This window comes from Cololabis saira, chromosome 2, assembly GCF_033807715.1.
Source record: "Cololabis saira isolate AMF1-May2022 chromosome 2, fColSai1.1, whole genome shotgun sequence".
In the NCBI taxonomy this organism is placed as follows: Eukaryota; Metazoa; Chordata; class Actinopteri; order Beloniformes; family Belonidae; genus Cololabis; species Cololabis saira.
Window position 1 is genome coordinate 18,246,988 of NC_084588.1, and position 14,377 is coordinate 18,261,364.

Consider the following 14,377-nt stretch of genomic DNA (forward strand, 5'->3'; position numbering starts at 1 on the left):
GACCATTGCCCTCGGCCTGACATTCATGCTCTTCTCCACGTTAAGATCATTTGAACTGTGGATAACCTGCTAAAGTGTTTACTGATGCACCCGTGACGGCAGGTTCTCTGCGCTTGGAGATCTACATGTCCGGTGGAGGGGAGTCCAGACAACATGTGGGACTACGAACCGCCAACATGGGAAAGTAACACAAAACAAGATCAGCAATATTTGTCTAACAGGCTGTAAAAAAACACACCATCCTGGTATCCATGGATACAGGCCAGCAGAGCAGGAGGACATGTGTGAGTAGTGTCACTTGAAAGCTAGAGTAACCTGAGTGCACTATTTTTCTTGATGCATTGTGGGAAATATGACGCATGCATGAAGGGATAAGCAATTACAAAATATAAATAAAAGAATAAAAAAACTGATGGTTTTCTGGCAAACCTGAAATTCCATTCAAATATTTTACTTCTCAGTCTCAGAAAACCCCCCGACAAAACATCAATTTAGGAAAAAAAAACACTTTAAAGAAATAATATTGTGTTTGTGTAAAATCTTACTTTTCTTTTATGTTTTTGAGCATTGAAAATATATTTAGTCCATCTTGAATCTGCTGAAAGGCTTAAAAAGACATTTATGTACATCAGATCTGAATGACTCGGAGGGATTAATCATCAATTTGATTGACATGACATTTGAGACATTTGACTTAAATGACCAGAACTGAAGGCATTTTTAGATTGGATCCCACTAATATCGCTGGATGATCAATGCTTGTTTGACGCGTGTTGGTAATGTAAACGTAAGGCGTGTTATTTGTCACTTGGGGTCTGAAGGTGAGTTGAGGGGAGGGAAGGTGAGTTGGGAGTTATCCACGAAACATAACATAACCTGTGTGGGCGTGTAATTTGACGTATTGTCCCTACATCAGCAGCGTAATATGCTGCTTCACACTGGTGTAGTTTTATTTGACATACAGAGCAAACTCTTGTTTTACAAAAGCCTTACCAGCAAATCAAGTTATAAGAAAAAAATTTATGAAAATCTGAGAATATAAGAAGAGCAGCCGAAGCTCGCTCCGCTACCTGGAAATGGCTCGGCATGTTAAGAGCTGTCGTTCAATCACTGTCCATCAACTTTGAATAAATGAGACGGTAACACCAAATCTGGCGTGATTTGGTGTTCAACACTTCAGGTCAAAGCTCGCCCTCCTCTTCAGTCAGCCGCTACTCAACAAACTGAACCGAAGCCAACAGACAAACAGAACTTGTCGTCTTTTCTTTGGCTCTTCCATCTTTTTCTTCAAATATCCACAAATGTGACCGGCTGCCAAACACAGAACAGAGCAACAAACACCAAGAGGCTAAAGCTTTTCCCTCCGTTAAACATTGTTTACTTTGCTGTGTCTTCATTACTCAAACAATTCACACTTAAAATATTTAATTGTTTTTCTTCTTTTGTATATTTACGCTTTAAGCACTTGTGTGGCAAAGACGGATTTCCCTCTGCTGTACAATCAAGTTTACTCTCACTCTTCCAGTCAGTAAGTCTAGTGACGGGCAACGAAATGCTGAACAGAGGTAGACACCCAACCATCCCGTCCTCCAAATTCAAAGTCAGAAACAGAAAGACAACAAGAGGCACAAGTTGAAACATCAACGGCAGAAGTTTAACGTGACAAAACCAACACCCGGTGAGTCACCCTGCAGCCTGCAAGCTTGCGCATTTTTATTAACTTTCATCTCGTGTATACAGTTCCAGCGCCTTCGCTTTCAAGGTTTGTGTTCTGCACCAAAGACCAATTAAAGACTCTTTACGGATTCCCTGTGCACCCGCCTTCCACCGCGTGGCCCAACTTTTAATTGACGGCAGCTTTTCTTTCTCCCGTGCAATGCCTGAGAGGGGAGGGAGACTTTCAAGCAGAAAAAGGGGAAATTCCACTGCGACTCTTTTTTTAATTGTCGCCGCTGTACGTCGCAGAATTAAAGAACGGAGCTGCAAATGTATTTGCCACACAGCCAGGTTGTGCTCTGCAGGCAGGAGCTCCGGGCTGCTCTTCAACAACACAGAGACTTCCCCGATTGTTCAGCATGCTTGTTAATTACTTACAGAGATACCCGAGGGTTGGGTATGGGGGGGGGGGTTGCTCTCGCTAGATATTATTTTTCTAATTAATACAAGGTAGATTAATAAGTAGCATTTCAGTCGGCTCTCCTCGGAGGTCAGAACACTCAGACATTTCCACAGCCATTAAAGACATTTAACTTGAGATGTGCAGTTGTTGCTTTGAACCACCGACTCGGTGGGCTAATGACATTCTCACTCACACCACGCTGGAGCCGTGTGGATAACAATGTGATGACCTTATATTCAATATCGCGTGAAGTATAAATCCCTCGGGAGCTGGATTTAGAAAATTGAGCCTTTTCCTCAGCAATTTTCTGTCGACCCCACAAGTTGCAGCGTTAATATGCTAGGGGACTGGCGCGCTGGCGTCAGGTAAACAAAGTGCTCTCTTAATTGGTACGAATCAAGTTTCCCACGTCAAGTGCAGTTCTCTCCGAGGACTCTGCAGTGTCCTGCCTGAGCTAATGAGAGCCAGAGGAGTGAGAGCACGGGTGCTGTGACGGTCTGTCTTGGCTATTTATTTGTGAGCGTCCCCGCGGCTGGCGACCCGGCGGCCCCGCCTCCCGAATGAAGCGGCTCCATCGGTACCATCCACGTCTCCCCCTGAGCTTCTCTTGACAGCAGAGGCAGTAAAGCATTAACACTTTGGCCTGAATGGGATAGGATTTAGTAGGACTGGGCGATATATCAAGATTTTAATATATATCGATATATTTTCAAACGCGATATGGTACAAGACAATATCGTTTATATCGATTATTAAAAAAAATATATATATATATATTTTTTAATGATTTTGATATAGCTTATTTTGTGACAAATTGAATTGAATGTTTTGAGATTTGCACAAATGTTTTGTTATTTGCACTATTTGCAACTGTCTGCCTGTTACTGTCTACATTGTATTAATTGCACAGTGTATTTTAATTTAATTGTTATGCAGGAAATGGATATTTGTTTTATTTTATTCAAGAAGCATTTTTATTCTATATATGCAGGCAGTTTATTTTTATTTCATTTGTTTTATACATTTTGATATTGTGCAGACCTCTGTTAATAAAGGAACCTGTGTGACATTTGGCACGAGGCTTTGTATTAAATCTGACTGTTTTTTTAAGGGTTTGCCTCAGAAAAAAAATGAAGCTAACAGAGATGCTAACAGAGATGCTATGCTATAATGCTTTGGGGGAAACCCCAATTATGGCACAGAAAAAATATCGATATATATCGAGTATCGCCATTCAGCTAGAAAATATCAAGATATGACTTTTGGTCCATATCGCCCAGCCCTAGGATTTATTGAAAATACCGTATATATGGAAACTATGCTGATTTTTGCTCCAACACAACTGATTCAAATGAGCAGATCATTAACAGACTTGCACAGACTTCGACAACATACTGATGGTGATCGACTCATTTGATATCAGGTGTAAAACATACCGGCAGGAGACCCTAAGAATCACTGCTTTAAGAGAAGTTAAACCTTCAGAAATGCAGATAATCATCCGCATCATTGCTCAGAACAGTAAACAGTAGATGTTAGAAACCGCCCCGGAGCCCGGGTTCACGCTCATACCTTTCCTCCAGCAGCTTGTCTCCAAACATCCAACGGATGTGCGGCACGGGGAAACCAGAGGCCACACACGGCAGCAACACGCTGGAACCTGCAACCTTGGCCACAGAGAGAGGCTGCACCAGGAACTCCAGCTTCCTCTCTTCTCCGGTTTCTTAGATGGGAGGAAAGAAAGAAAGAAAAAGGCAGAGGTTGAAGCTGAGGTTAAAAGTGCGATGAGTTAAGTTCAACCAATTAAGTTACAGGTGCCGTAAATCCTAGAAAACTTCTAAAAGAAGCCATGTGCGAGAGGCGGCAACTTCTTACAACCAGACCAAGGAGGTTCGGTTGAATAATGTCTCGGGGTTCAAAGTGCTCCATCCGAGTTGTATTTGCCTGAATTACATCCTGAGATAGCCGGAGGGCATGGTAATCCAGCACGTAAAACAAGTCTTCATTAAAGAGCCATTTTTATCATTTATTCCTTGCATTTTATTTAGATCACAAATCCACAAAGCTCAATGGCTTCACTTGTTTATGAAACTTTCATTTATGGCCTCCTGCTGGAAATACGCGAGCTAAACTGATCTCGGGCTGATTTGCTGCTTCTTTTCAGCAATAAATGCATTTATGTAGCTTCGACATCTGGTTCCATCCAAACTCATTTTCCTTCAATTTCCTCAGACAGCTTTATGAGTTTTCCTCCTGCATGCACCCAAATATTTGCCACTCCAACAGATATCCTCAGGAGAAGCGTAGCGAGGATGAAGACCCCCACTGGGTCCTTGTTGAAAGCTGATTTATGGGCTCCAATATCTCCTTTGTGCTGGTAGGAGTCTGCCGCTTAACAACTCCGTAAATAAAAGTTCAGGAGCGGCGAGACGAGACCCTGCCACAGAGGAATTCAGCGTCCTTTTGTGCTACAACTGAGTTACTGTTGCGTTACCGATGGCTCCACCGGGAATTAACCCGCTCCTTTTAGCATCCCACCATTTCTCACCCTTCTCAGGCAGGTCTCTTCATGTTAAAAGGTAATAAGTAACCCTTAAGAGAGCACCATGCATCTCTGTAAATACATGATACACTGGACTATATACACACACACACATACATATATGTAAATACATGATACACTGGACTATATATATATATATATATATATATATATATATATATATATATATATATATATATATATATATATATATATATATATATATATATATATACACATATTACACATATATGTGTGTATGGGTCAAAGACGTATAAGGCCTTTGAGTAGCCCATTTTTAAAATACTTAAAATAGATATTTTTGGCCATTTTCCAAACATTTGAAATGTAGTGTACACATACATGTATGTGAAAACTTCAAACAAAGGTATTTTAGTGTTTTTAAACCTTTAAACCGTCATTTGGGGCAACCATTTATCTCAAAATTAATAGATTTCCATAACAAAATTTATATTTTAATAAGTATCAGTAATTAAATTAACTGTTCAAGAAAGATAGACACATTTTTCCTTTCATTTTTTGAAAACCATTTTTAAATACATTCTATCCATAATGGCAGTGTCACCCTCTTACTTACTCTAAAATTCATAAAACTGATTTAAAATGTGTACAAGGTGTATCCACTTATGCATGCTATACCAATAATTTATATTTGAACCAAAACTGATAGACATTCAATTTTGAATTTGATACAGAATTGCCATTTGTTGGTTACCCCAACGTTTAATCAAAGTTTAGTTTAATCAAGTTTAATCAAATATAACAGGCTAACAGTTAGCTATATGATCTAAGCTAGCTACTTCTCACCACATATCACTAACAAATTTACCTTCAAAATATAGATTTGCAAGTAAAACGAATTATTTACAGTTTTAGGGTGGTCACCCCACATGATATCAAAATGTGACGTATACACTGCAGCAGTTAGAAAGAGGATTTATTTGTAAAGGAGAGAGAGACTACTGACCTGCAGGTTGTCTCTCTGGGACCCTCATGGAGTAACTGGCTGATGCAACATCCTCTTTGAGATGATTGTCAATATAAAAGTCCCTCAATTGTATTTTTTTCATGGTCACCCCAGATGATAATTCAGACAATGAACATATTCGGACAAGATTAGTTTGTGTATTATGATTGAAATGTGTGTACAAATGTTCCATAACTTTGTCAATAAATCTAAAACAAGTTTGAAAGTATGCCCAATAGGGCAAGCATTATTTTTAAATAGTTTTAATGTGATTTAAAACCAGTTGTCCAAACAGAAGTCAAGGCCGGACGGTCACCCCGGTCATATATATATATATATATATATATATATATATATATATATATATATATATATATATATATATATATATATATATATGTATATATATATATATATATATATATATATACACACACACACACATATTACACATATATGTGTATATATATATATATATATATATATATACATACACACATATTACACATATATGTGTATACACAAAATATATATATATGTATATACATGATACACTGGACTATATATATATATATATATATATATATATATATATATATATATATATATATGTATGTATATACACACACACACACATATATATATATATTTATATATATGTGTGTGTGTGTGTATATACATACATACATATATATATATATATATATATATATATATATATATATATATATATATATATATATATATATATATATATATATATATATATATATATATATATATATATATATGTATAGTCCAGTGTCATCACGTGTGTGTGTATATATATATATATATATATATATATATATATATATATATATATATGTATATACACACACACACACACACACACACACACACACACACACACACATATATATATATATATTTATATATATGTATATATCACACTCACTCACTCAGAGTCCCAGAGTAATCAATCACTGTGCAATAATAATAATAACCTCAATCATATGCAACAATGCACCTTTCAATAACCATGTCTACCTCATACTGCTGCACCTCTCTTTTAATTGTATATATGTAAATAAGAGCCATCATTTGTCCATTTACTGTACAGTGAGCAAAACAACCGGAGGCCAAATAAACCTGATTCTGATTAATAAACTATAATATATATATATATATATATATATATATATATATATATATATATATATATATATATATATACATATATTTATTCATTTCAATTTACTGTGCCAAAGGATCAACAGTGGCCCTTTATGTGTAATGAAAGAGGATGTAAAGTATTTCCTTTTGTTGCAGAAACTTACCTGGCACCGTCTGCAGCTGAGCCTCGTCGCTCGTCTTGGAGGAGCCCACACTCTCCACCAGACACCGGTAGAGGCCGGCGTCGGCCTCCGAGGCGTTGCTGAAGACCAGAGCTCCACTGGGGAGCTGGATCAACCTGCTGCTCAGCTCCAGCGGCTGTCGGTCTTTCTCCCAGCGGGTAAACGGCAGCGGATCCACGTTGACCTCGCAGGACATGACCTGACTGTCTCCTAGATGCACGGTGGCGGGTGACGGCTGGCTGGCGAACTTGGGCGTCCCTGAAAAACATCCGAAGGGGGAAATGTAAAATACCAGTAACCGATTTAAAAGTCAAGAGTGTAACAAGCAGGTCAGAGTTGATACAAAAAAAAAAAGAAAGAGAGATTTAAAATAACAGCTTGTGTGCAGGGGCCAAAAAGTCAACACCTGCTTCACCAAAACTCTTCACCGCTCAAGTCCCCAAACAAACACAACTACCAACACACACACAGACACGTGCACGCTTGTGCAGCACATTCATTTATCCTCGATGGTGGATGTTCATTTGCCACGCAAAGCAGGAGACACATGGCACTAATTAAAAAAGGCTGGATCCACAGGCTGTTTGTTTTGCTGTATCGTGACTTTCATCTCAATGCAAAATAATTATTTCCTTCGTTTGAGGCCATCGATCTGAAACCAACACCAGTGGGTTGCTTTTGAAACGAGTGCAAACAATGACTTCAATTAAAAAGACCTCAGAATGTGTAAAGTGCGACTTACATTCTTGGCTTTATTAGCGATGAAAAGAGAGGTCTTCTTACTTTGTTTCTATTTCAGTTTTTCCAACAACAACAACAACATCATCAACAAAAGTAAGGAGGCCACTCAATCTACCACAGACGGAAACTCATGCTGTGTTATTACTGTGAAGGGCCTCTTGAGTTTTTGGGCTGACTGTGGTCGTCTCCTTGGCAACATGCATGTGAAAGAGAAATGACTGCATAAAACTACATGTGCCCGAGGATGAAAGGGGGAAATGCTGCACTTAAATTGTCCACATCCTTCAGTGAATGCAAGTTTGTCTTCCATGAGTGTGCTTTTATGCAGGAAGTGATGCTGAAGGAATCGCTCGGAGATGATTTGGCATCTTACCCCTCGCCCTTCTTGCAACAGACATCTCCCCAAAGCCCCTGCCAAGTCTGGCTCCAGGGTGAACCACACTTTCAGATAAGGCCTCTCTCCCTGCCCAGGTGGACGTGCGCCGCTCCTCTGAGCGTATCTCAGCACAGCAGTTCAGCTAATATGGACTTAACTGATGCCAGAGCTGATATTTTTGTGCCAGAGCTGCCAATCACCGGCTGTATAATCACTCCAAAGAAGAGGGAAGAGAATCAAAATGAATTATTTAGATTACAGTCACTGACGCTCTCCAGTGAATCAAATATCTGTTAATGATTAACGGCTGTAGGTCGGGTTGAGTAATCAGTTTACACAAAGATTTAATTAATCTGTAAGAAAAGCTTTCAAAAACTGGGACGTTATTAATTCGTGTGAATATGTTTGCTATTGAATGCATGATAAGAAGTGACAATAGGCTGCATCAGATATTGTTTCAGTAGCATCAAAGTGTGTGTGCATGTGAGAGAGAGAGCGAGAGAGAGAACAATCCATGTCCTACAATGCAAATGACCTCAAACACTTCATGCCAACACCTTTTTTATTATTATTGCTGATATAAACTTGGACCAATCTCATTTTCCTTGGCGTAACTGTGACAAATGTCTTTCTTGCGTAACACAGTTTACTTTGATCTCGGGGGTTCTTTGACACACTGAATTAAATCTATTCCATTTTATTAACCCAACAGAAACAAATAAGCGAAGAAAAGACCAGACTACTAAGAGGAGCGGCCGGGTGCAAACATCCACGGTAGCTCATTAGATGGTTCACCTTGGCCGCCGTCATCTAGAGGGACCGCTTCTATAAAACATGAGGATCTATTCAGGTTACTCGCGTCGTTTCAGAAAAATGAAATACTGTAATAACAGTTTCTTTCAATTTCCTGCTCCCTTAAATGAAATATTAATATACTGTCATTCTTAAACTCTAATTATGACTCATTTAACACACAAACATACAAAACAACATTAGATTACACTTGATTTAGTATCTGAAAATGGTGAAAATATCAGCAACTCTGAGACGAGGCAAAGCAAAGCAAAGACACGACGCAGGTGAGAGATGACGCTTCCAGACACACTGGACCTTCTCGGATTGTTCCGTCACGATGCCGTCTCAACTGGTGTGAGCCCGTTCTGACCCGGTCTGCCGTCCTCCGCTCCACCTCATCCCAGACCTGAGCACACCAGCTCTCCCGTCTGAGGATCAATCAGCTCACCGAGAGGCGACTCAACCGTGTCATCCAGCAGCGGCCCGTCGTAATGAAGTGTTGGAATGGATAGTTATGACGTCGTGAATATGTATGTGTGTGTTTACGCGGTGTGTGTGTGTGCTAAATGCATTAAATACGGGTCAAGGCGAGGCGCTGCAGATGGGAAGCCGAGAGTGTCAACTGACGCCATCGATTCCAATTAATTACAAATCTCCATTTAAATCGACTGGGTGGGAGCTTCATTTTCCACATCCTTGCTCAGCAGCATCTATTGAGCAGAAGTGCTGTACCGCCAGCCTCAACCCTCATTATCAGACAGCCATCGTTCCAGCAGCAATAACGTCTCGGAGGCCAAAATACAAGGATGGAGCGAGCTCTGGCAGAAAGCAGCTCCTCTGTTTGTGCTAAACAGCACGAGTCGTCAACTAATTCCCGATATGTAATTAGTGGTCAGTTACACTCATAACCTTCATCATTAGCTTGACATCTCCAGCAGAACTTACAATTCTATGAATTTTAAAAGGACGAGCGTGTCCATCACTTGATATAGATGAGCTGAAGAGCAACCAGCCAGCATAACAACTCAGAGCACCGTCACTCACACACACACGCACACACACACACACACACACACACACACACACACACACACACACACACACACTTAAATCACAGTGGGATTCTGACTATTCTTAATTAAATTCAGGTATTGAATAACAATGAGCAGCTTAATTGAATATGCAGGAGGCTTTAAGGATTCCCCCCCGAGGTTCAACCCAACCAGTGACTAGGTGGGTTTCCGTTTCCATCACACTTTTCTGCAAAACAAAAGCATCAATCCTGAAATTGCGACAAGGTGCCGCTGTGTTGCCATTGAACTGTGTTTTTTCTTTTGATAAAAGAACTCTCCTCTCCTCCTTCTCTTCAAAACAATGATGGACGGGAACATCTTTAATTTTTGGATAAATTATTGCGACTGCCGCTACCGCTGCTGCGAAAATAGTGAGAGGAAGGAGGCTGTGGATGATCATTCAGATGATTATTCAGAGGAAAAGTCCTCCTGTAATGCAGTAATGATTATTGAGGAAGTAGTGTTACAGCAAAAATACCAAATTCCAAAAGAAGCAGATTCTGGTGGCTTCACAATGATCAACTACGTCACATCCAGGGATGCTGGAAATGTCCAAATGCAGTAAAATGTCTTCTTATTAATGTTTTATTACTTTTCCACTGAACTGTATTATCGACACGTCTGAAAAACCACTTTGGCTTCGGTCTGACAACATGCCGTGTCTGAACTGGCGGCATAAAGTAACCGGTTTTCTGCTGGAAAAAGAAACAAAATCCATCACATGAAAAGCAGACACATATTGCTTTGCAGTGAGCTCAAATTTTCCAAGCCAATGAGACACCAAAAGATAAAACCTGAGATCATCTGAAAGGGACATTTTCACACTGTTTTGGAGGCAGACTTAACTTTTAATTCATCCGCTGCTATTAGCATATAATTCACTCTAATAGAGTAATCAGAGGAAAATGAAACATGCGGTTTTGCTTGCACCGATTCATTTATTGATGCTTTTTATGTAGATATTTGCCAATATTCTTCAACTCTAACACTCAAAACCATCAAACTCATCTACAGAATAAGTCTGAAATTATTCAAGCTTCAAATCTTTATTGCAGCAGATGATGAAAAAAGATCTCATAACCCCTAAAACCAAACACAATAAACCCTGAATTGTGGCACCCAACAGCACATGTTAACTTGTTTGAGTGGGAGGCGTGGGGGAACTGACACAAGCTGCAAAACCCTTCCTAATGTGTGTAAAACAAAGTAAGATTGTCAGTGGGGGATACTGGACGTCTGAATTCATAACCCAGATTAATGTAGAGCATGTGACATTGTTTAAAGATCATTAAAGCACAACTAAAATTCATTTCAAATTGCAGAGGCTCAGCTGATCAGCATTGAATCTCTTAAGTGTCCTTTTCCTGGATTTGACATTTAGCAAGCAGGAACAATAAGGGCAGAAATAAATCACCAGCGAGACCAGCAGACTAGAATGAGACTCTTATCGCGCCCTTATTTCCGCTACTTTGCTCTCTTTCTCCTCTCTGAATTCAACAAATTCATGCCCATTCTCTGGGGACTGCTGAAAGTCATTCTGGGAAATGTGGAGAATCAATACCTGAAATTGAAGTACACAACTCAGGCTGATGGAAAGTGGGTACACTCGAAAAGTAAATTAAAACCCTTCTTGTCAAAATAATTCCTAGACGCAGTGACTGCAACAAATGTGGATGAGTGTATATGAATTATACGACCGTCCAAAGGCTGCAAGGCTATTTTTATCCCCCATAATAAACACATTTTTGTCAGTTTGGGAACATGTACACACAAAGATATTCAATCCCAGCTCCTCGGTTGGTGTATTTGGTAGAATGACACAAACAGACTCAGCGAACTCCTGATGAAGAGTACACCGGTGAAGTGTGGAGACATTCAATCAAGGGGATTTCTCTTCCGTCTGCCTCCTCAGGCTTTTCCCTTTAGGGTTTCCTCAGCATATCATCCGCCTGCTGCATCTCCCTCTGTCACACCAACCAACTGCATATCCCCTTTCACCACATCCAGAAACCTCCTCTTTTCCCCCGCCTGCCAGCTCCAGCATCCTTCTACAGCTGTATTTACCATCCCTCCTCTTCGTGTGTCCAAACCGCCTCAATCCAGCCCCTCTCATCGCGTCCTCCAGTCGTCTCCACTCTGATTGGTTAGTCCTCTGATGTGCTTGTTTGATTTTTAAAAATGAGCCAAATACAATAAAAAATGGCCGTATTCAGTGTGAGAGGAAACTGTGAAAACACTGCCCTCCTATAAAAATCCTTCTGCCCTGCATCTACTTTTCTTCATCCAGTTTGGAGGATGTTTAAGGCCAGCTGGAGCATAATTTCATTCCCTAACTGAAAGTTTCACAGCTCCAAAGGAGATTCGTGCCATTTAGCCAACCGGCCCCACAGACACCACTCAATGAAGGACTCGCTTCAGCGAAGTCCATGTAATTCATGAACATTATTACTACAAACAGCGGAGGAGGATTCAGCCAGCTGTGAAGACGAGCTGTGATTGACGGGCTAACGGCGAGACTCCACTCATCTAGTGATCCATTACAAGAGCAACTGGAGGATCCGTGACTTCGTGAAGCTTTCGATTTTGTCGACACAATAGGAAAAATGAATTTTGAAAAGTTTTTAAATGTGTCGACATCGTTTAATCTGCGTTATTCCACCGCATTCCCACTTCTCATGTGCAACAGCTCGGCCTCTCAGACAGCGTGAATATATCATGGACTTAGCAGAAGGGGACGTAGCCTTGGTGATGTCATCGTTTAGTTTGTAAGCTCCTGTTTGAAGCATCGACTTTAGTTTTTAGCCGTCTCCATCTCGGATTTTCTCTAAATGCGGCTGTTCAAATGCACAGCTGCATTTACATGCACAGTTTGGTCGACTTACAGTCGTAGCTTTGCTCCTTTGTTAACCGTATTACATGGATGCGAAGAGAATCGATTTACAGAGCAAAGCTGGTCCGCCTGCTTTCAGCTCCTTTACATTGGGCTTTTCCTGTCAGCCGGTTCTTGCAGGCCTTCAACAAAACTGCAAATTCATCTTCGGCTTCGCTGGCAGCCACAGATTGGAACCATGAATAGTTGTTGGTTACGTCGGTTAAGAAAAGGTTAGCCTGCTTTATCCTGACTACACACAAACGAGAGAGATATTAGAAACTTGATGTGTCTGTTCATTAAAAGAAGACACTATATGAACCAGCGGAGAGAAGAACAGACTGAGCATTTCGTTACAAAAGCTTCTTTTTGTATTTTTTCCATTAATGGTGGTCACTTTATTCTAATTCTACATTAGCTTCACTTTGGACTGGAACTAACTACTTCCATGTTGTGCGTAAAAGTCTACGAAGGCATATATAATCCAAAACCACCAAGTACTGTCTCAGTGAACAAATATGATCAATAAACTGCCCACGATGCCATCGCAGTTTTGTTTAAAGCTTCTATTGTGGTAAATGTACACTTTGAAAGACTTTACTTTAGGAAACCTCAAGGATCCAGTTTAAGACTGGAATAAAATGTGGTCTCAAAGACGCAAAGAGTTCAGCGCAGTAAACTATTTCCACATGGTAAAGGCCTGGCTGCGTATTATCAATAATAGATTAATAATGTTTGTATATACGCTCAGAAGCCAGCGTATAGACGGCTGCGCTGCACTCTGGAAGATGGTGAGCAATAAACATACATAATAGACTGATAACTCATATTTTCCCTCCGTTTCATCTGTTCATCAAATTGGATTCAAAGGCAAAACCTCCTCTCGCACACTCAAACCCACAGCTTCTAAACAATCAGACCACAACGTTGCCGTCCTCAAATCAATCTCCATGAAAGACACTTACGCTGCTACGATACAAAGGAAACATGCTTTTCCTTGCAACGCTGCTTGTGAAGTTTATCTTGGAGTGGCGCTTTGGTGACGTTCCTAAAGCGGCCGAGCACATTAAATGGAAACCTCAGCCATGAGCTCTTTATTTTCTATGCCAAGACAGAGATTGTTTTTGCTTTTTTTTGTTTACTGTGATTATCAGATGTGGTCCAAAATGGGGCAAATTTAAGCATTTACGAAGAAAACCTCTTATTAAAAAGTTTGCATATAGCACATTTAGGGTTGAGATATAACGAGAACAAAAGTATACACAATGCATTTAAAAAAAATTAAATTAAAAAAACCCACCACTGAGGGAGAAAGAAAACAGTAAGTTGCTTTACTGCTGAGAAAAGAAGAAAAAAAAAGTCAAGAATGCGTTGGGATTTGGAAACTGTCAGTGCCAGAGATAAAAAAAAAACAAATAGATAATGTTTGCTGAAGTTCTACGCCCTCTCTATGGGGGGAAGAGCGGCAACAATCCTTCATCCTGTCAGGGGTTGATGAGTGTTGGGGGGGCGGCCG

General features: G+C 40.1%; 1 protein-coding gene across 11 annotated transcripts in view; it reads right to left on the reverse strand.

Moving 5' to 3' along the window:
- Positions 1-14,377, reverse strand: part of neo1a (neogenin 1a) — a 187,395-nt gene that overhangs the window by 75,174 nt on the left and 97,844 nt on the right. For all 11 annotated transcript variants that reach the window (XM_061739309.1, XM_061739294.1, XM_061739288.1 and 8 more), the window contains exons 3-4: positions 6,990-7,265; positions 3,692-3,842 (exon numbers count right to left, since the gene is read on the reverse strand). In XM_061739309.1, coding sequence (XP_061595293.1) covers positions 3,692-3,842; positions 6,990-7,265 — 427 coding nt within the window. The remainder of the gene's footprint in view (positions 1-3,691; positions 3,843-6,989; positions 7,266-14,377) is intronic.